Here is a 23,233-nt window from a genome sequence, read left to right on the forward strand (position 1 = left end):
AGCACCCACCCTGTCCTTCCCCTACTGAGCAGCAGCCACATGTTTTGTTTGATGGGACTGACCCTCCCTCCTGTACATTTCCACGGGTGGGCCCTAAGCATTAGTGCACACGTCCCACCTTCATTAACACAGTTATTGGCTTCTGAAATAAATTCAGAACCCATGTTGGCCCACAGAAGGAAGTGAAGGGTTCTGTTTAATGGTTGGTTGAAGACAAGGTCACTTAACTCCTGGGGCCCCATATAAATAATGAGGCAGATAATCCTGGGAGCTGCAAGTAGCCACCTTGCTACCAGGAGAAAAGCCAGTCTGAAAACAGGCAAGCTGGAGAAAGACAAACCCAAGAAAATTCAAAACAGCTAGAACAGTAAGGACGTTGAGAAGTAAAGGTAAAGCCTAGGTAAAGCCTAGGTAAAGCCACAGCTAAAGCCCACAACACCACTGGATTCAATTTACGTGAGTCAACAAATTTCTTTTATTTTTAAGCCAGTTTGCACTGGGTTTTCTGATACTTACAAATGAAAGCACCTAATTAATACAAGTATATTAACCATTAACCTCAACATTCACCAAAAACTCTGTTCAATAAAATCTGTTTCAAATAAGATCACCAGAAAGCTAAAATCCAATACTGTATTTCCCTGGTCATAAAATTATCTTTATTGAACCCTGAGTTACTTCTATAACCTCATCTTTTATTTAGGATTAACAGAAAACTGATTTTCTGTAAAACTAAGTTTAGTTTATTATTCATTTTGCTGCTTAATAAACTTTATCTACAAATTTACATTAAGATTATACAAATATACATTTAAACGTTAACATAGCACTGTCATATGCCCAGCTTTGGGTGGCTACTGGGACTCACACAACAGTTTATGTTCAGCTATAGCAGTTTCTAGTCTAGATTTTCTGATATATGTTTCCTAATTGCCAGAGCTTTCATTATTTGACTCTTCAAGTTCTCATTTTAAAGTTAGCATTTTGATATATCCAGGCTATTCACAATAAGGGTGATCTTACATCACAGTTTATGTGGGACAGTTTACACTGCTATCTCAGTGTGGCTCTCAGGTTAGGCCTACTTTCATTCTTAAAAGTATCCTGTTTTAAACGATAAATTATATAATTACCCTATTTACAACTCATCTTGTACTTTTTTAAATATAAAGGGATATAGCTATAAGATAATCATCCTAATATATAAGAAATATCATTTATAAAATAATTATTCTTTATGTAATTTATATATGAAGAAAAATAAAAATTACAAGGACTAAATATATTCAAAAACTAGTTTAAATATGGTGAAAAGAAAATGCTTCAGTGCTGTTATTGCATTAAGTAAAAATTTTATTTGCAGAAACTTCTCTGGGCATGAATCACATCACCCACAAATTACGTAAAGATCTACTGAGTGAGAGGGTCCTTTCCACTTCCCTTACAATAAGACGTTCTAAGACATCATTTACCATAATATGAAGCATCAGGAATCTAGGCAGGTACATCAAGGTAACTTCTCCCCAGGAGAGAATGTGAATCACAACTTGCTTCTTCTGTCTGGTGTCTTAGCATAGAAAAGAAAACTCTGCTTTTTCTTTTCTCCACTCCTCTACAGCCAATGTTCTGTTCCCAAAGGGAAAGGCTTTTCTTATTAGGTTTTTGAAGAAAACCCACAAACACTGAAAGAACTAAAAATAAAAACTTTTGAGACAAATATTTTTAGATGACTTAGTGACAAAAACATGCAGAAGTTAAAAAGCCATATATTTTCCTATTACTAGGATTTCCTACACGAAAACACGTTAGGATGATTGTCTTATATTTATGTCCCTCTACATTTAAAAAAGTACAATATGAATTATAAATAGGTTGATTACATAATTTATCTTTTGACTATTAAGGAAAAACTCAAGATGCTTAATAAAGTTACACTTAATGAAACAATACAAATTAAATTTTAATTACATAATACATCAGATATAAGCTATTTTAAATATATTTACATTTAGCAATTCAAAATAAATTTCCTCCTAATAAAATATCATTCAGATCCATCCAAATTTATGTCAGATAAAGAGAAAGTACTAGAAGCATTGGAAATTTTTTTTTCCCATTTGAATTTTAGATTTTCTGGGGTGGCTAAATGGATTTTTGTAAAATTTTATATATGTGATGGGTTTGGACAAAAGAAAATTATAGCACAGGATTCATTTCTTTCTTGACTTAAATTTCACTGATTCAAAGGTTTACATATTTCTTGGGTTTACTGCAATACTAATTTCCACCTTCATTTAAATGAATTACAGACTCTTACAAACTAACAGAATCTTACTTACATTTGATTAATATGGGAGTTATAATTCTCATAACACTTGGCTAATTTATCAGCTAAATTTTAATAACAGAGAGCTGTAATAAGAATCTACTACTAAAGTTAAATTCCCACTAAAGCAACACATCGTTCTTAGAGAGTATTAGTTATAAATATAAAATACACTTTGTATATATACCCATTTACATTACTAAGAGTATAGTTCAGCTGCTATTTGCTCAAATATAATACAGTAAAATCTCACTGATTTAAGGAAAAAACCTCACTCAATTAAGTCAAGGAAAGAAAGGTCTTCTTTGATACAAACGCTTTCTTTTCTAGTCCTCTGTAAATGGAAGACTATTCAATTCTTATTTTATACTTTGAAAAACTTTTTCGTTGTTGACGAAATGTTTCTATATTTGTTTTACAATCACTTTCTTCTCAAAGCAAGAGATGTGTGTGTACGTATGTGCACACACATGCACATGTAAATGAACTGAGAAATCAAGTCCAGGTTTCAAGTGTAGCTCTGAGTAAATAAATAAATAAATAAAGAAGCTGAGTGCTGCTGATTTCCATGTTTCCGTACCTAGTTTTGCCATTCATTTCTATTTCAATCAATTTCAACCCAACAGATATTTCTGGATATTTATATATTTGTAATGTGCTACGCCAAGTGCTGAGATACAAAAAGGAAAGGAGGAAGGAAAAATGGAAAAGAAAGGAAGAAAAATAAAACTCACAGTTCCTGCTCTTATGAAGTTTATAATCTTGTAGAAGATGCAACTATGTACACCTAAGTAGTAGAAAACATAGACATTTATATATACCATAAAGAAGAACAGTATGTGGGAACATAGGAAAGGGGCAGGGGATGCAGATCCTGACTGAAGTGGGGAGTGGAAGATATGAGAAGGTTTTTGTGAGTAAGTGACACTTGGGTTGGTTTTAAAGGCCCTTGGTAGAAGGTAGCTAAGGCCTTCCAGATAAAGGATGCAACATATCACACAGCCATAAGATGTACAAGTGCCTAGTACATCTGGGAAAACAACTTGTAGTGTGATATAACTATCAGACATCTATGTAAAGGAGAAGAGCTGAAAATGAAGCCAGAAAGTGAGACAAGAGCCAGATTATCAAAAAAAACCCTGAATGCCATTAAAGAGTAGGCAGTCAGAAGAAGTCCCTGATGGAAGATCTAAATAGACATTTCTCCAAAGGGAACATACAGATGACCAAAAAGCACATGAAAACATGCTCAACATCACTAATTATTAGAGAAATGCAAATCAAAACTACAATGAGGTATCACCTCACACTGGTCAGAATGACCATCATCAAAAAATCTACAACCAATAAACGCTAGGGAGGGTATGGAGAAAAGGGAACCCCCCTACACTGTTGGTGGGAATGTAAACTGGCACAGCCACTATGGAGAACAGTAATGGAGGTTCCTTAAAAAACTAAAAATAGAGCTACCATATGATCCAGCAATCCCACTCCTGGGCATATATCGGGAGAAAACCATAATCTGAAAAGATACATGTAAGCCAATGTTCATTGCAGCTCCATTTACAATAGCCAGGACATGGAAGCAACCTAAATGTCCACCATCAATGGATGAATGGATAAAGATGTGGTACATATATACAACAGAATATTACTCAGCCATAAAAAAAGAACAAAATAATGCCATTTACAGGGACATGGATGGACCCAGAGATTGTCATACTGAGTGAAGTAAGTCAGAGAAAGACAAATATCATATGATATCGCTTATATGTGGAATCTAAAAAAATGGTACAAATGAGCTTATTTACAAAACAGAAATAGAGTCACAGATGTAGAAAACAAACTTACGGTTACCAAAGGGGAAGAGGAAAGGGAGGGATAAATTGGGAGACTGGGATTGACATATACACACTACTATATATAAAATAGATAACTAACAAGGACCTACTGTATAGCACAGGGACCTCTACTCAGTACTCTGTAATGACCTATATGGGAAAACAATCTAAAAAAGAGTAGAGACATGTATATGTATAACTGATTCACTTTGCTGTATAGCAGAAACTAATACACCACTGTAAATCAACAAAAAAAATTAATTAAAAAAAAGAAGAAGAAGAAGGCCCTGAAAAACTTTGAGCCTGTGTATGAAATATCTAGGTACAGGATATCTGAAATACTGAATTGCCAATTCTGTTCTCAAACACTTCCACTTTGATATCACCCACATCTGAAAATCTGTCTTTCCACTTTACATCAATAGTACCACATTTCTATTCCTCCCCCACTACACTGTCAATAAATATTTTAAAATAATCCTCTGTGTGTGTTTTCTTGACGTTCAAAGACTGAAAGCTCTCTAGAGCAAGAACAGTATCTAGTGATTTTTCTAAAATTGAATCTTACCTTAGTGATCACAGCAGACATTGGAAAATGTTGAATAATGATAAACAAAACACATGAGATACAACTTATGACTTAGATTACTTTCCTATTTTGATAATTTACCCATTGGTACGCTTCTTGAAGTTTAAATACTTCCTGCTTTTTAAAGTTTTTACATAAATTCAACCAGGATTTAAATTAAACTATAAGGACTTCTTTATCCCTCTGACCTCGTCAGTGCATTGCACAGGATGGTATGGAGCCAGTCTGAGACTCACAGCAGGACGTGTATCTAGGCCACAACACAAGAGCCACCACCATCAGTCTGGTCCTAGAGAAATCCCCTGTCCCACAACTATGGAAGTTTTAATTAATTAATTTATCTATCTATCTATTTATTTATTTATGGCTGCAATTGGGTCTTCGTTGCTGCACGCGGGCTTTCTCTAGTTGCGAGTAGCGTGGGCTACTCTTCGTTGCGGTGCACGGGTTTCCCACTGTGGTGGCTTCTCTTGTTGAGGAGCACGGGCTCTAGGTGCACGGGCTTCAGTAGCTGTAGCTTCAGTAGTTGTAGCTTCTGAAGTAGTTGGGCATGCAGGCTTCAGTAGTTGTAGCTCACGGGCTCTAGAGCGCAGGCTCAGTAATTGTGGCGCTTGGGCTTAGCGGCTCTGCAGCATGTGGGATCTTCCCAGACCAGGGCTCGAACCCAGGTACCCTGCATTGGCAGGTGGATTCATAACCACTGCGCCACCAGGGAAGCCCAACCATGGAAGTTTGAGATGAGTTTATCAAGTCCCACAAACTCTACCTCCAAATATCCTCAAAATGTCATCTACATTCTGCCTAGAACCACCTTGTTTAGTCATTCTGACATTTTGTACCTGGGCTATTACATCAGCCACTAATTTATCTCCCTGGTTTCAATCTCTGTACTATGGCCAGAATGACTGTTCTAACACACAAATCCCTTCCCTTTCCATCAGCTTAAAATCCTCCAGTGCCTCCCTAATAGTAAGAGCACACGAAGTCCAAATTTCTTACCACAGCATATAAGACCTTTTAACAAGTAATTTAACAAGCATATGAGACTAACATTTCAACTTTTCTCCTGCCATTCATTCACTCAACAAATATTTCCTGGGACTTCCCTGGTGGCGCAGTGGTTAAGAATCCGCCTGCCAATGCAGGGTACCTGGGTTTGAGCCCTGGTCCGGGAAGATCCCACATGCTGCGGAGCAACTAAGCCCGTGTGCCACAACTACTGAGCCTGAGCTCTAGAGCCCGTGAGCCACAACTACTAAGCCCACATGTCACAACTACTGAAGCCTGCACGCCCAGAGCCTGTGCTCCATGACAAGAGAAGCCACTGCAATGAGTAGCCCCCGCTCACTGCCACTAGAGAAAGCCTGCACGCAGCACTGAAGACCCAACACAGCCATTAATTAATTAATTAATTTAAAACAAAACCAAAAAGAAAAAAGCAAACAAAAAAACACAGATATTTCCTGACTACCTGCTACATGTCATGAACTACTGTAGACACTTGGGGGTATGCGTGTGTGTATCAGTGAACAAAGTAGGTGCACATACAGACAAAACAAAACAAAAAACAAACTATGGGAGCTTAAACTGCACTAGGGCAAAGCTGGTAATAAATATAGTAAATAAATTACATTAGGTGATATGTGCTATTGAAAAAAATACAAGCATAGAAGGAAATAAGGTGGTCAGGGTATGCCTTATTGAAAAAGTAGAATGTGAGAAGAGACTTGAAAGAGGCGAGGAGGTGAGCCATGCAGCTATCTGGAGAAAGTGTGTCCAGGTAGGAAAGAACATCCAGTGCAAAGACCCTCATATGGAAGTGTGCCTGTGCTCGTGGAATGTTACGAGATCAGTGTGGATGGAGCAGAGTGAGTGAGGGGGAGGGAAGCAGGAGGTTCGAATGGGGAGAAGGGGAAGAGAATGGTAGGGAGATCATGTAGGTTCCTGTATACAATTATTAAGGACTTGGATTTTATTCTGAGTAATACAGGAAGCACTGAAAGTGACCTGTGAGCAGAGCAACAGCACAACTTGACAGGTTTTAAAAGAACTGCTCTGACTACTGTGCTGACAATAGACTCCAGTGGGGCAAGGGTGGAAGCAGGAACTCTGCTAGGAGGCTACCGCCGTGATCCAGGTGAGAAACAACGGCAGATCATGTGGGTGGTGAGAAATGGTCAGACTGCAGATGTATAATATTTTGAAGGTACAGTCAGGAAGATTTTACTGACACACTGGATGTGGGGTGTGAGAGAGGAGTCAAGAATGCAACCAAGGTTTATGGGTTGAGAAAAATGGGAGGACAGAGTTGGCATGAGCTCAGATGAGAACGAATGCTGGTGGAGCAGGTTTGAGGGGCAAGACTGGGAGTTCAGTTTTTGACATATTTGAAATGTCTACTGGACATCCAACCAGGCTTTTGGATATTTAAGTTCAGAGTTCAAAAAAGGGCTGGAGCTTCTGCTTGTTCTGCCCCAAACAAACCCTGCATTCTAGGCTTGCAGAACTACATACAGGACCCTGATGTCTTCCCCGGGTCTCTGTACCTACATGTCTCTCTGTGTAGAAAGTGTTCTTACTCATGTCTTTTTCCACTTGGTCAAAAAAAATCTCAGCCTTCAAGACTTATGTCATATAGCATCTATTTTATGAAACTCACATAATTATCATCTCCTGAATCACCCTGTTTCCTCAAGCCACTGAAGTAACTGAAATATATAATGGCTGGTCTTTTAGCATACTCCAAAAGGCTAAACAATTTTAATGTCTTTTTTGGTAAGGAAAAGGCAGCCATTTCATAAACACAGCAGGTGACTTGCCTGATCTCATCATCAGAAAATTTTAGAAACTTTTAAAGAAAATTAAGACCACAGAAAAATATCTTAGCAAGCAGCTGAGTAATCAGATTTTGCATTTTCCAATTTCAGTAGTTACTTGAAGAAAAATTCTCAAAAAGACTTGTATTATATAATAAACTTTATAGGCCAAAAACAAAAGAGAAACAGCTGCCTGTGTTCCAAAGTTATTTACTGTTATAAAAATTTTTCATTTTGGGCTTCCCTGGTGGTTCAGTAGCTGGGAGTCTGCCTGCCGATGCAGGGGACGTGGGTTCTTGCCCTGGTCTGGGAGGATCCACATGCCGCGGAGCGGCTGGGCCCGTGAGCCGTGGCCGCTGAGCCTGTGCGTACGGAGCCTGTGCTCCGCAACGGGAGAGGCCACAGCAGTGAGGGGCCCGCGTATCGCCAAAAAAAAAAAAAAAAAAAAAAAAAGTTTTCATTTTGATTGTCATCCTTTTACTTGCCCTGGGGAGGCACTGAAATTAGAGGAATTATTGGACAAAGCCAGTCTCTCTGTTTCATTCCCAGGAGACAGACTTCCAATCTAATGGAGAAAAGGGGAAACATTTTTTAACTATGAAACGGAGAGCTGATCCAGCTCAGCCAGTTTGGATATCCATAGGGGCCGCTGCGGTCACTTGAAAGTGTCCTCCCAACTACCAGTTCTGAGCAGCTACAATCTTCTAAAATATACGTTCCATGAGGGTAGAGATTTTTATTTGTTTTGTTCACTACTATTTCACATAGTAAGTGCTGGGTAAATGAAAAAATGTGTAATTCTAAACTACATGGGGTTGAAATACATTCAATATAAACTATAAAGCAAGTACAATAAATACATTTCTTCTGGGTTTAAAAAATGGTAGACTCTTTGAAAGTCACAAGGTTTGAAGTATCAAGAATTCACGATCATAATCTTTAAATATTAATTACAAAATGTTAACCACGTACTAAAGTGGGGAGGAGGGACCCCAAAGCAAAATCTCTAACAAAGTAATAAGTTTCTAAAAAGTTCTTTGTAGATTAAGAGAAAAGGATGGTATTCTAGCAACTAACTATACTTGCTTTTTAATGTAAAGTATTTTAGATACATATTCATCATGGGAAAATTATAGCCCTCGAAAATAAAATAGTACAAAGATCTTATTACATGTCTTTGGAGAATCAAGATTTATAAGGACAACTAGAAAAAGACATTTAAAAATTTTGAGTCCAGGTTATATTAACACAGTAGCTTAATATACCCCAAATTAACAGCCCAGGTTCTGAAAGTTCTTTTGCCAAAGAAACTCTTACTTGAGTTTTTAAAAAATTGAGGTATAACTGACATACAACATTATATTAATTTCAGGTGTACAAGAAAACAATTCAATAGCTGTATACATTGGGAAATGATCACCACAATAAGTCTAGTTAACTTCCACCAGCATAGGTAGTTAAAATTTTTTTTTTGTCTTGGGATGAGAACTTTCAAATGTGCAATAAAGTATTATTAACTACAGTAACCATGTTGCACATGACATCCTCATGACATTTACTTTATAACTGGAAGTTTGTTCTTACTTGGTTTTAAAACCAAACAACCTTTGAAGAAGACACTTTCAACAATAACCATAGTTTTCATGCAGTCTATAGACAATCTAATATATGTATTTCAATCCCCAAAAAGAAATATCAGGTATTATTTTAAAGTTAAAAAACACCAACCTCTTTAATCTCATGTAGTTTTCACTGGCAGCAGGTCGGCATTCAGCTCTTTGTACCACTATTCCTTCCAGTGAAAGCTTATCTTGAATGGAAAGACAAAAATTAACAAATGTATTGAGAAATAACATTGATCATGTTCAAGACTGTATTTTGACATACTAACCAAGGTAACAATGATTACAATCAAATATAGTTAATAATAAAAATCAAGGAAAGAAAAGGAATATTTTTAAGTTTACAGTAATATCATTGGTCAGAATACAGAAAAACTTCATTCTTGGCTAGTAAAAAACTGGGCTCCTGTCAGGTTTATTTATTGGGCTGCTGCAGCCCCTTGCCAATAACAGCTTTTATACACTTAGCTCTTCCTAAAGAGAGTGGCTTAAAAGGGCATAAAAATCAAGTAAAAATTTGAAGGGTGTGGCAGCTATATCATCTTTGGCAGAGAAGTAAGTTCTGAAAACACAGCTAGCCTAAAGCACTAAATCAAAAATTCATACACACACATATATGCATGCATGGGCACACACACATATATGTGCAAAAAAGAAAATTCTAGAATAAACGGTGACTGGAACAGCTAGCTTAGAAAACACTGTGAAACTAGGCAGGTCCTTGGTTGGGTTATACTGTGTACCAGTTCTGCCTGCCAGTTGCTCTGACTTCTATTTTCCAGCAAAATGATTAATATGGATGTGTCTAAACTAGAGCTTTAACTGCTATGAATATCTGTCCAAACAGAGGGGCAATTTTTCCCACCATTAGTAAGAATTCTTATGGTGACCCTGACACAAAATTCAAGAGAAAACAAAAGTGAGCACCTACTGCATACCTACTAGGCACCAAGTCACTTTAAGACCTCATCTTATTTGTTAATGCATGTATGACTGACCCACGATGGTACCTGCTTTACTGCAGTCTGGATATGTACAACTATGGTTAGGAATAGTTATGGTTCAGTCGTATTTCCAGGAGAGATCACCCAGGTTTCTGGAAGAGATTCAAGAACTCCTCTGGCTCATCAGCAATGCATTTATGATCCATCTTTTCAGGGTGAATGACCTCATGCATTCCACAAACATTAACTAAATGCCTACGATGTGAAGGGAACCATCTAGGCACTGCAGAATCGAAGATGACTGAAATACAGTACTGTCTTCAAGAAGCATACAGTTCACTGGAGGAACAGATAAGTTGACCAAAACACAGAATGCAGATAGAACCATGCCCACATGATTTATGTTAGAAAATTTTTCTTATGGTGACCATTCTCGATTTTGCCTCCAAAATCTAGAAACTCCTTATTATAGCCCCTAAGTACTAATATACACAGTAACTCAATAGTTCAATGTGACATATGCAACAAACCTCAAGTAGAGGCTGACAGATGACTGAAAAGAGCAATGATGAGAAGCAGGTCTACCTTACACCAAAATATGCCAGGAAGGAAATAATAAGAAGGCTGCAATTATTTTATATTAAATTTAAGTTTAAATATCTAAAAGTAGTTTCCTCTTATTAATGAATTTAATAAGATTAAAATTTGAATTTTCTTAAAGCAAAAACAAATATTATATTTGAGCGCGCCTCTCCACTGAAGCTGACAGTTTTATCTAGAAAAACTCTTGCCATACCAATAACAAGATTTGGGAAAGATTCCAATCTATAGTGTCTTAAATGCATGAGAAAAGTTCACTTTTTTTTTTTTTTTTTTTGCGGTACGTGGGCCTCTCACTGCTGTGGCCTCTCCCGCTGCGGAGCACAGGCTCTGGACGCGCAGGCTCAGTGGCCATGGCTCACGGGCCCAGCTGCTCCGCGGCAATGTGGGATCTTCCCGGACCGGGGCACGAACCCCTATCCCCTGCATCGGCAGGCGGACTCTCAACCACTGCGCCACCAGGGAAGCCCTAAAAGTTCACTTTTTAAACATAAATTAATCCCTTTTAAAAAACAAAATAGATCTGGAATACTGTCTCTGAAAATAATTTAGTTACATATCCAGGTGTTTACTAATGCTGAATACTAAAAAGCTACCTTTCAATACCACCTGTGAATGTTCCCCACTTATTTATCTGTACCTACTTCTGGTGGAAAGGATGAGTTTAATTTCTAGTTAAATGTTTCTGCTGTCATCCTTCCACACATAATACCTGAAAGGGTTAAAAGCATCCAAAGCACCTGCCCACTTCAACTTGGCCACCACTCATCACTCTTCTTCAATCAAGGTCACTCACACAAAGCAGTAAAATTCACTTCCCCAAACCATGATTTTCTGCCCATCATATCCCCCTTTCAAATCTAAAATAGCCTTCAAATGCTTCTCAAATAAAAGGAAAAGTCTTCATCAGCAGCAATGAAAACTTCTACCAATTGGCTGCTCTTAAATAACCCCACATCTCTGTTAACTCTTTGATGTTCCCGCTCTCTTCCTAAATAAGTTTTTTAAAAACCAATTTACTTATAATACAGCCCCCTAAGCAAGATTTAAAGGTGTCACACACTTTTTAAAGCCTCACAGGAACATGTTTTCATATTCTTTCCACTAAACCATGCTTCTCTTCTTCTCCAAAACACTGCTTAAGATTTCAGCAGAAAGCTATTAAATATCGCATTTTAAGGCATTTGAAAGCACCCACTTGCACACCACTGCTGTTAATTACAGATCATATTCATTAATATAGGAATCATGACTTAAAACTACTTCGTTGGCCCAGTTTGAAAGACTGTAAATACTTGAAAAATAATCTTTTTATTGCTCATATATTTATGAAATATTTACTAAGTGCCTTTATGTAAAAGATAATGCAAAAACACATCAGGAATAACAAAGATAAATGAAACTTGGCTCCTGCCCTCAAGCAGTAGAGGCTAGAGCAGCCATTCACAAACGTGTGGCGTATATGCCTGAAAAGTAGTGAGGAACCCCAAAGAGCCTTTTATGTGGGTTTACTACTGGTATTGATTCCACTAGAAACTAAAACTGAAAAATGTTTAGAAAATCAGAGTGAAAAAGGCAAAAAGGCTTGGTATTATTATAAAAATAGTTCTGATTTCACAGGCCCCTTGAAAGGGTCTCCAGGACCCCTCTACCCAGTGGTTTCCAGATCACATTTTGGGAGCCTCTGGTCTAGTAGGATGATGAGATAGATATATAAATCACTTTAACACACTAGAAGCACTTTTGGTAGACCTCCGCTTAACCCACTTCTAGATTACCAAGGCTCTCAGTTCCCCCTCTTAACTATGGTGACAGATGCCCACAGCTCACTATACACTAGTGGGTAGTAGGTTATTCTCTACTACTCCCACACACTTCTGCTCAAACTATGCGGAACTTGTTTATGCTAGTTTTACTCTGTTAGTAATTATGCAATTTGATTATACATTACATAATCTCATTAATTAAGAGTATGGGGGAGGGAGATGTTTCTACAAAAACTAGGTTTAATGCTTTGTAAGATGTGATATAAAGATAAGTTGCTAAAAATCTGTCAAATTAGGTACTGGAGAGACAACTAGAGATTAGAAGAGAAACATAAAAGTCTAGAAGGATTCTGCATTCATATTGTTTCACAGTGTCTACGTTTTTGCTCCTTTTTAAAGAAACCAGAACTGAAAATCTAAACTAAATTATGGGTTTGCTTTCCACAGGAAAGAGAAATCAGATGCTCAATCAGCACCCTATACTGAAAGCAAAGGCCTTGTGCTACATGTACACTGGTGACTAAATGTACATTTGTGGGTCTTAAAATGTTTAAGGCAGTAGGAATATACACTATTATCATTTTTATGATTCCCTATCTTTTAATTTAACTACTGGGAGGACTACTGGTCCTTCCATAAAGGCTGTGGGATCCACTGTACTACGCAGAATTTGCCATGGTTTATGAGGGTTATAATCTAATGACAGAGACACAGAGTACTGGGATTAAAACACATACACACAAAGAGAATATGTCTAGCTGGGGATTAAGAAGAGCTTTGATAGAGAAAGCAATGTTTGTGCTGGACCTGGAAAAATGGGTAGGATTTAGAGTGGGAGGTGAAGCAGAAGGGCACCGAAGGTGGTGTGAACAGCATGAGCAATGGCTTTTGTATCTTCTGTTTCTCTGTCTGTCTGTCTCTCTCAGAATTTTAAACTAAGGGACCCACACCAGAGTCACTCCACCTCAGAAATCTCTAGAAGGACATGGTCACAACAGCACTCTGAAGAGAAGCCACATAGGCTCATCCTACTGAAAGCCCAGCCATGGCTTGGTTCCTATCTTTCCCTAGGCTTGGCCGTTCGTTCAACTCTTCTTTAGATTCTGGGAACTATTCCAGGATCTTTTTCTAAATTTTCTCACCTCCCCCGCTTTTGGGGCTAGATTGGTTTGCTTATTGATTTCTGCTACTTGTAACCCAAAGAATCTTCATGACTATGAACATACACCTTTGGTGATGGTATTTTATTGATCTATATCCTGCCACCTAGTTTCAGAAAACAATTGAGAGAAAGTTTTAAAGGGTAAGTTACACAAAGTGCATCCTATAACAAGAATGGAAGTGTTCTAGTTCTGATTCTGTCTCTAAACAGCAGTGTTACTTTGGAGAAGTTACTTTACATCTCTGGGCCTCAGCATCTATACGTATAATAAAGTCACCGGGATCTCTGAGATCTCCTCCAATTCTCTCTCACTAAAATAAACAAAACAAAACTGGCCTTCCCCTCCAACTGAGGATGTTTTATTATTTCATTAGTATTTATTTTGTCTGCCCTAATACTTTCTAAAAGACCTAGATATAATTAAATTTTCTTTGAGTAGAAATTAGAGAAAAACTGTTTCTTGGAATGACAATGAGAAAATGTTGAGAAGCTGTTGAAGACTTGAAAATATACAAACTTCTGTTCTAAGCTGGACCTTCCAACATACTCTATGTTGAGGAACCCAAGAGAAACAACTGACTGGCATTTTTTACAAGTTAAGGGCCTGGCTAGTTTGAAAGTTAAAGTGGAAGTAAGCAGGAAGGGTGTCTATGAGCACTGACATGTCAGTAATGAGAAGTAGTATGTTAAGAAGATGGTGGGCATCAGGAAGTTACAGGCGTTCGTTTCCACAAGACCACTCAATCCAGTTCAACGTGGAGGCCTTTAAGAGCACTTCCAACTCAAGTTAAAACACAGAGAAGGTTAGAACCAAGATTTTGGACTGATCCTTGAGATTTGAAGCTACCTTCCTGATTCTTCCTTACATCACACCTGTGTCTACCCTCGCTGGAAAAGGACTAAAGAAATAATATTTCAACAGAGCAAGAGCATTTAAAAGATAAACCATTTTTAGGGCTTCCCTGGTGGCGCAGTGGTTGAGAGTCCGCCTGCCGATGCAGGGGACACAGGTTCGAGCCCTGGTCCGGGAAGATCCCACATGCCTCAGAGCGGCTGGGCCTGTGAGCCATGGCCGCTGAGCCTGCGCGTCCAGAGCCTGTGCTCCGCAACGGGAGAGGCCACAACAGTGAGAGGCCCGCGTATCACACACAAAAAAAGATAAACCATTTTTAATATCCCTACCAGTCTCCACTGTTCTCATTTAAAATCTTTTCCTAGCAGTTTCTGCCTGTGGTTCACAAGGCAAGGCCTACTAATACATGCTACATGGCATCTTAACAAACCAGTTGGGCAAAGCTGCAATCCCTATGTTATTAAGAAGGTGTTTCTTACTGTATTCAAATTTGTCAATTGATGTTCTGATCTCTATCTAATACTCAGGGATTTTAGGAATAAAAGATCATGCTCAGATATCAGTAAACCTACAGAGTCAGCATTTGATTAATTACCTCAAAAGCAACAAGATGAGCAGCTACATAAGTACTCCCCAAAATTATCTGTTTATGCAATATGTTTTCTTATAATGATATTCAAATTACAAACATGCCTAAATAGCTAGGAATTCCCAATTTTAAACCAAATACTGAAACCATAATTTGAGGACTAGACTTAGGATTAGAAAACATCTCGGCTTCCTCACTCCTACTACTGCTCTTCAACTTTTCCCCTGTGGACTGGGAGAAAGAAGGTTTACGTACATTCCTGTACAAGGGATGTTGTCATGCTCATCAAAGAGTACCTGTGAATGACAAGACTGGCTGTCCGGAAGTAGAAGAGTGGTTACGTCAGGTACAAAATCGACGATGGAGGCCTTAAACGTACAAAGGAGTTTGGATTGTTCTGTGAGTCTACAGAAGCCATGACAAACTTTTCATCAAAGAAATAACTTAGAGAACATTTTAAAAACAAACATTTGTATGTTTTACTGTTTACAAGGCAAGTTCACAAGTTATCATTCCTCCTATACTTCACAGTAGTCTCCTTTTTGCTTGTTATATATAATTAATCAATAAAAATCCTCAAACACACATGTGGGCATAATGTTGTAATGCTATATAAACAGACATAATCCCTAACCTAAAAGTTGCTTTCATGAATAAGAGGTTGGCTCTACCTCTCCACACCAGCTTTCTAGTTCCCAGTTCCCTCTTCCTCTTTCTCCTCTTGCCCTTCCAGTCTTCTAACTCTGAGTCCCCAGAACCAGCCTCTGGCCCCATAGATGTATGGCCGCCCCACTGCAGGACCTCTGGTTTGCTGGCAGCTGTGTCTCAGAAAAAGCTGTCTTCAGCAAGGCAGAAGCAGTTCCCTGCTGCTATTCCCAGAGTCTGGTGGAACGCCTAACACATACCGTGTGGCTGACAGGGTCTTGGAGCTCCCGCCAGGTGTCAGGCCTGAGCCTCTGAGGTGGGAGAGCCAAGTTCAGGACACTGGTCCACCACAGACCTCCCTGGTAGTATCAATCGGTGAGAGCTCTCCAAGAGATCTCCATCTCAACGCTAAGACCCAGCTCCACTCAACGACCAGCAAGCTCCAGTGCTGGACACCCCATGCCAAACAACTACCAAGACAGGAACACAACCACACCCATTAGCAGAGAGGCTGCCTAAAATCATAATAAGTTGACAGACACCCCAAAACACACCACCAGACACGGTCCTGCCCATCAGAAAGACAAGATCTAGCCTCATCCACCAGAACACAGGCACCAGTCCCCTCCACCAGGAAGCATACAAAACCCACTGAACCAACCTTACCCACTGGGGGCAGACACCAAAAACAACAGGAACTATGAACCTTCAGCCTCTGAAAAGGAGATGCCAAACACAGTAAGTTAAACAAAATGAGAAGACAGAGGAATACAAAGCAGATGAAGGAGCACAGTAAAAACCCACCAGGTCAAACAAATGAAGAGGAAATAGGCAGTCTACCTGAAAAAGAATTCAGAGTAATGATACTAAAGATGATCCAAAATCTTGGAAACAGAATGGAGACAATACAAGAAATGCTTAACAAGGACCTAGAAGAACTAAAGAGCAAGCAAACAATGATGAACAAAACAATAAATGAAATTAAAAATTCTCTAGAAGGAATCAATAGCAGAATATCTGAGGCAGAAGAATGGATAAGTGACCTGGAAGATAAACAGTGGAAATAACTACTGCAGAGCAGAATAAAGAAAAAAGAATGAAAAGAATTGAGGACAGTCTCAGAGACCTCTGGGACAACATTAAATGCACCAACATTTGAATTATAGGGATCCCAGAAGAAGAAGAGAAAAAGGAAGGGACTGAGAAAATATTTGAAGAGATTATAGTTGAAAACTTCCCTAATATGGGAAAGGAAATAGTCAATTAAGTCCAGGAAGCACAGAGAGTCCCATACAGGATACATCCAAGGAGAAACATGCCAAGACACATATGCATCAAACTATCAAAAATTAAATACAAAGAAAAAATATTAGAAGCAGCAAGGGAAAAGCAACAAATAACATACAAGGGAATCCCCATAAGGTCAACAGCTGATCTTTCAGCAGAAACTATGCAAGCCAGAAGGGTGTGGCAGGACATATTTCAAGGGATGAAAGGGAAAAACCTACAACAAAGATTACCCAGAAAGGATCTCATTCAGATTCGGCACAGAAATTAAAACCTTTACAGACAAGCAAAAGCTAAGAGAATTCAGCACCACCAAACCAGCTTTACAACAAATGCTAAAGAACTTCTCCAGGCAGGAAACACAAGAGAAGGAAAAGACCTACAAAAACAAACCCAAAACAATTAAGAAATTGGTAATAGGAACATATATATCGATAATTACCTTAAATGTAAATGGAATAAATGCTCCAACCAAAAGACACAGACGGGCTGAATGGATACAAAAACAAGACCCATATATATGCTGTCTACAAGACACCCACTTCAGACCTAGGGACACATACAGACTGAAAGTGAGGGGATGGAAAAAGATATTCCATGCAAATAGAAATCAAAAGAAAGCTGGAGTAGCAATTCTCATATCACACAAAATAGACTTTAAAATAAAGACTATTAAAAGAGACAAAGAAGGACACTACATAATGATCAAGGGATCAATCCAAGAAGAAGATATAAAATTGTAAATATTCATGCACCCAACATAGGAGCACCTCAATACCTAAGGCAAATGCTAACAGCCATAAAAGGGGAAATTGACAGTAACACAATAACAGTAGGGGACTTTAACACCCCACTTTCACCAATGGACAGATAATCCAAAATGAAAATAAGGAAACACAAGCTTTAAATGACACATTAAACAATTTAATTTATATTTATATTTATAGTATATTCCATCCCAAAACAACAGAATACACTTTCTTCTCAAATGCTCATGGAACATTCTCCAGGACAGATCATATCTTGGGTCACAAATCAAGCCTTGGTAAATTTAAGAAAATTGAAATTGTATCAAGTATCTTTTCTGACCACAATGCTATGAGACTGGATATCAATTACAGGAAAAACAAATACAAACACATGGAGACTAAACAATATGCTACTAAATAACCAAGAGATCACTGAAGAAATCAAAGAAGAAATCAAAAAATACCTAGAAACAAATGACAATGAAAATACAATGACCCAAAACCTACGGGATGCAGCAAAAGCAGTTCTAGGAGGGAAGTTTATAGCAATACAATCCTACCTCAAGAAACAAGAAAAATCTCAAATAAACAACCTAACCTTACACCTAAAGCAATGAGAGTAAGAAGAACAAAAAAAAACCCCAGTTAGTAGAAGGAAAGAAATCATAAATATCAGATCAGAAATAAATGAAAAAGAAGTGAAGGAAATGATAGCAAATATCAATAAAACTAAAAGATGGTTCTTTGAGAAGAAAAACAAAATTGATAAACCATTAGCCAGACTCATCAAGAGAAAAAGGGAGAAGACTCAGATCAATAGAATTAAAAATGAAAAAGGAGAAGTAACAACTGACCCTGCAGAAATACAAAGGATCATGAGAGATTACTACAAACAACTATATGGCAATAAAATGGACACCTGGAAGAAAACAACAATTTCTTAGAAAAGCACAACCTTCTGAGACTGAACCACAAAGAAATAGAAAATATAAACAGACCAATCACAAGCACTGAAATTGAGACTGTGCTTTAAAATCTTCCAGCAAACAAAAGCCCAGGACCAGATGGCTTCACAGGCTAATTCTATCAAACATTTAGAGAAGAGCTAACAGACAGCCTTCTCAAACTCTTCCAAAATACAGCAGAGGGAGGAACACTCCCAAACTCATTCTACGAGGCCATCATCACCCTGATACCGAAACCAGACAAAGATGTCACAAAAAAAGAAACTATAGGCCAACATCACTGATGAACATAGGTGCAAAAACCCTCAACAAAATACTAGCAAACAGAATCCAACAGCACATTAAAAGGATCATACACCATGATCAAGTGGGATTTATCCCAGGAATGCAAGGATTCTTCAATATATGCAAATCAATCAGTGTGATAAACCATATTAACAAACTGAAGAATAAAAACCATATGATCATCTCAACAGACATATATGACATATATGACAAACCCACAGCCAACATCGTTCTCAACAGTGAAAAACTGAAACCATTTCTACCAAGATCAGGAACAAGACAAGGTTGCCCACTCTCACCACTATTATTCAACATAGTTTGGAAGTTTTAGCCATAGCAATCAGAGAAGAAAAAGAAATAAAAGGAATCCAAATCTGAGAAGAAGTAAAACTGTCACTGTTTGCAGATGACATGATACTATACATAGAGAATCCTAAAGATGCTACCAGAAAACTACTAGAGCTAATCAATGAATCTGGTAAATTAGCAGGACACAAAATTAATGCACAGAAATCTTTTGCATTCCTATACACTAATGATGAAAAATCTGAAACAGAAATTAAGGAAACACTCCCATTTACCATTGCAACAAAAAGAGTAAAATACCTAGGAATAAACCTACCTAAGGAGACAAAAGACCTATATGCAGAAAACTATAAGACACTGATGAAAGAAATTAAAGATGATACAAACAGATGGAGAGATACACCGTGTTCTTGGATTGGAAGAATCAACATTGTGAAAATGACTATACTACCCAAAGCAATGTACAGATTCAATGCAATCCCTATCAAACTACCATTGGCATGTTCCACACAACTAGAACAAAAAAATTGCACAATCTGTATGGAAGCACAAAAGACCCCAAACAGCCAAAACAATCTTGAGAAAGAAATACGGAGTTGGAAGAATCAGGCTCCTGGACTTCAGACTATACTACAAAGCTACAGTAATCAAGACAGTATGGTACTGCCACAAAAAACAGAAATATAAATCAATGGAACAGGACAGAAAGCACAGAGATAAACCCACGCACATATGGTCACCTTATGTTTGATAAAGGAGGCAAGAATATGGAATGGAGAAAAGACAGCCTCTTCAATAAGTGGTGCTGGGAAAACTGGACAGCTACATGTAAAAGAATGAAATTAGAACACTCCTTAACACCATACACAAAAATAAACTCAAAATAGATTAAAGACCTAAATGTAAGGCCATACACTATAAAACTCTTAGAGGAAAACATAGGCAGAACACTCCATGACATAAATAACAGCAAGATCCTTTTTGACCCACCTCCTAGAGAAATGGAAATAAAAACAAAAATAAATAAATGGGACCTAATGAAACTTAAAAGGTTTTGCACAGCAAAGGAAACCAGAAACAAGATGAAAAGATAACCCTCAGAATAGGAGAAAATGTTTGCAAACAAAGCAACTGGCAAAGGATTAATCTCCAAAATATACAAGCAGCTCATGCAGCTCAATATCAAAAAAACAAACAACCCAATCCAAAAATGGGCAGAAGACCCAGACATTTCTCCATAGAAGATATACAGACTGCCAACAAATACATGAAAGTATGCTCAACATCATTAATCATTAGAGAAATGCAAATCAAAACTACAATGAGATGTCATCTCACATTGGTCAGAATGGCCATCATCAAAAAATCTACCAACAATGAATGCTGGAGAGGGTGTGGAGAAAAGGGAACCCTCTTGCACTGTTGGTGGGAATGTAAATTGATACAGCCACTATGAAGAACAGTATGAAGGTTCTTTAAAAAACTAAAAATAGAACTACCATATGACCCAGCAATCCCACTACTGGGCACATACCCTGAGAAAACCATAATTCAGAAAGAGTCATGTACCATAATGTTCACTGCAGCACTATTTACAATAGCCAGGACATGGAAGCAACCTAAGTGTCCATCGACAGATGAATGGATAAAGAAGATGTGGCACATATATACAATGGAATATTACTCAGCCATAAAAAGAAATGAAATTGAGTTATTTGTAGTGAGGTGGATGGACCCAGTCTGTCATACAGGGTGAAGTAAGTCAGAAAGAGAAAAACAAATACTGTATGCTAACACATATATATGGAATCTAAAAAGAAAAAAAAAAAGCTTCTGAAGAACCTAGGGGCAGAACAGGAATAAAGACACAGATGTAGAGAATGGACTTGAGGACACAGAGAGTGGGAAGGGTAAGCTGGGACGAAGTGAGAGAGTGGCATGGATATATACACACTACCACTCACTTTGTTATACAGCAAAACTTACACACCATTGTAAAGCAATTATACTCCAGTAAAGATGTTAACAAAAAATAGACAAATGCGGGGCTGCCCTGGTGGCGCAGTGGTTGAGAGTCTGCCTGCCGATGCAGGGGACACGGGTTCGTGCCCCGGTCTGGGAAGATCCCACGTGCCGCGGAGTGGCTGGGCCCGTGAGCCATGGCCGCTGAGCCTGCATGTCCGGAACCTGTGCTCTGCAAAGGGAGAGGCCACAACAGTGAGAGGCCAGCGTACCGCAAAAAAAAAAAAAAAAAAAAAAAAAAAAAAGACAAATGGATAAAGAAAAAATAATAAGTTGAATAAAACCCAGAAATAAAATATAGTTTTATTTTTTTAAATGAAGTAATGCTGTGTTGTAATAATAAATGAAAAGGAAAATCATAGTACTGTGATAGTTTGTCTTAGTTAGACCTTCATCAAAGGGTGTGATCCAGCTTCAGCTGTTGCACTTGAAATTAGAGAGAAATCAAAAACAATAGCAAATGTGATTAAAGGGACAGAAAAACAAATCCTTCTAGGAAAGATTAAGTCTCCTGGAGAAAAGACTTTTACTATAGTGCTTCATTACAGTTAAATAGTGCCAAACACTGTGCTAGATGTGATGAGGGATACAAAGGAAGAAAAATACAGACTCCTGCACTTAGAAAGCCTGTAATATGGTTGAGGGATACAATACTAATATAGACCATCTGATGACACATTTTTAAATCAACTGAATATGATTCAAGTTTCATTACTTTCATCCTCAATAACTCCTGTTCTCTTCACTATGTTTAGGAATAGTAGTAAAACCACATACTAGTTTAGTTCTTTACAATTTTCAAGACACTTTAATTGTAAGTGATCCTCATAACTACAGAGTAGAAATTATGCCCTCATCATTAAGAACTCCTTTGAGGGCTTTCCTGGTGGCGCAGTGGTTGAGAGTCAGCCTGCCGATGCAGGGGATGCGGGTTCATGCCCCAGTCCGGGAGGATCCCACGTGCCACGGAGAGGCTGGGCTTGTGGGCCATGGCTGCTGGGCCTGTGCGTCCGGAGCCTGTGCTCTGCAACGGGAGAGGCCACGACAGTGAGAGGCCCGCGTACCGCAAAAAAAAAAAGAACTCCTTTGAGATAAGTTCTCTTTCCTGAGCTCATCAATTTCCTGAATATGGTTGGTCTTCAACTCTGCTTGATCCTAAGAATCACCTGGGAAGCTTTTTTTTTTTTTTTTTTTTTTTGCGCTATGCAGGCCTCTCACTGTTGTGGAGCACAGGCTCCGGACGCACAGGCTCAGTGGCCATGGCTCAGCGGCCATGGCTCATGGGCCCAGCCACTCCACGGCATGTGGGATCTTCCCAGACTGGGGCACGAACCCATGTCCCCTGCATCGGCAGGCAGACTCTCAACCACTGCGCCACCAGGGAAGCCCTAGGAAGCTTTTTAAAAACTACCGGGCCCACTGTCAGAGATTCTACCTTAATTGCACTGTGTGGGCAAGAGGTGTTTTTACAACCTCGCTAGATAATTCTAATATGCAGCAGCCAGGGTTGAGAACTACTGCCCTGATATTTCTCTCCTCCTCTCCCCTACATTTTTTCCTCTTCCTGTATCTCTGGTAATTTTATTTTCTGGTGGTATGGGGATAACAGCTTATAGAACTGCTCAAATATTTCATCAAATCTAAGATACCATCAATTGCAATAGTCACCATCATTTTATGTGCCACCAAGAAAGACAAAATACTACCATGAGAATTTTACAAGCCAAGGATTTTAAGACATACCCTGATTTCAGAAATGTGAAATGTGAAAAAGTGTGCAATATGATAGACTTCTCCATCCCTGATTTGCAATCACTCTACTCTGTGTAAGAAACTCCATTTCCTCCTATGAACCATGATATCCCG

General features: G+C 38.5%; 1 protein-coding gene across 1 annotated transcript in view; it reads right to left on the reverse strand.

Moving 5' to 3' along the window:
• The window catches only part of GTF2F2 (general transcription factor IIF subunit 2), a 143,241-nt gene that overhangs the window by 62,402 nt on the left and 57,606 nt on the right, over window positions 1-23,233 (reverse strand). The window contains exon 5 of the mRNA XM_060080141.1: window positions 9,301-9,382. Within this exon, the coding sequence (XP_059936124.1) occupies window positions 9,301-9,382 (82 nt within the window). The remainder of the gene's footprint in view (window positions 1-9,300; window positions 9,383-23,233) is intronic.

Source organism: Mesoplodon densirostris, chromosome 17 (assembly GCF_025265405.1).
Source record: "Mesoplodon densirostris isolate mMesDen1 chromosome 17, mMesDen1 primary haplotype, whole genome shotgun sequence".
Classification (NCBI taxonomy): domain Eukaryota; kingdom Metazoa; phylum Chordata; class Mammalia; order Artiodactyla; family Ziphiidae; genus Mesoplodon; species Mesoplodon densirostris.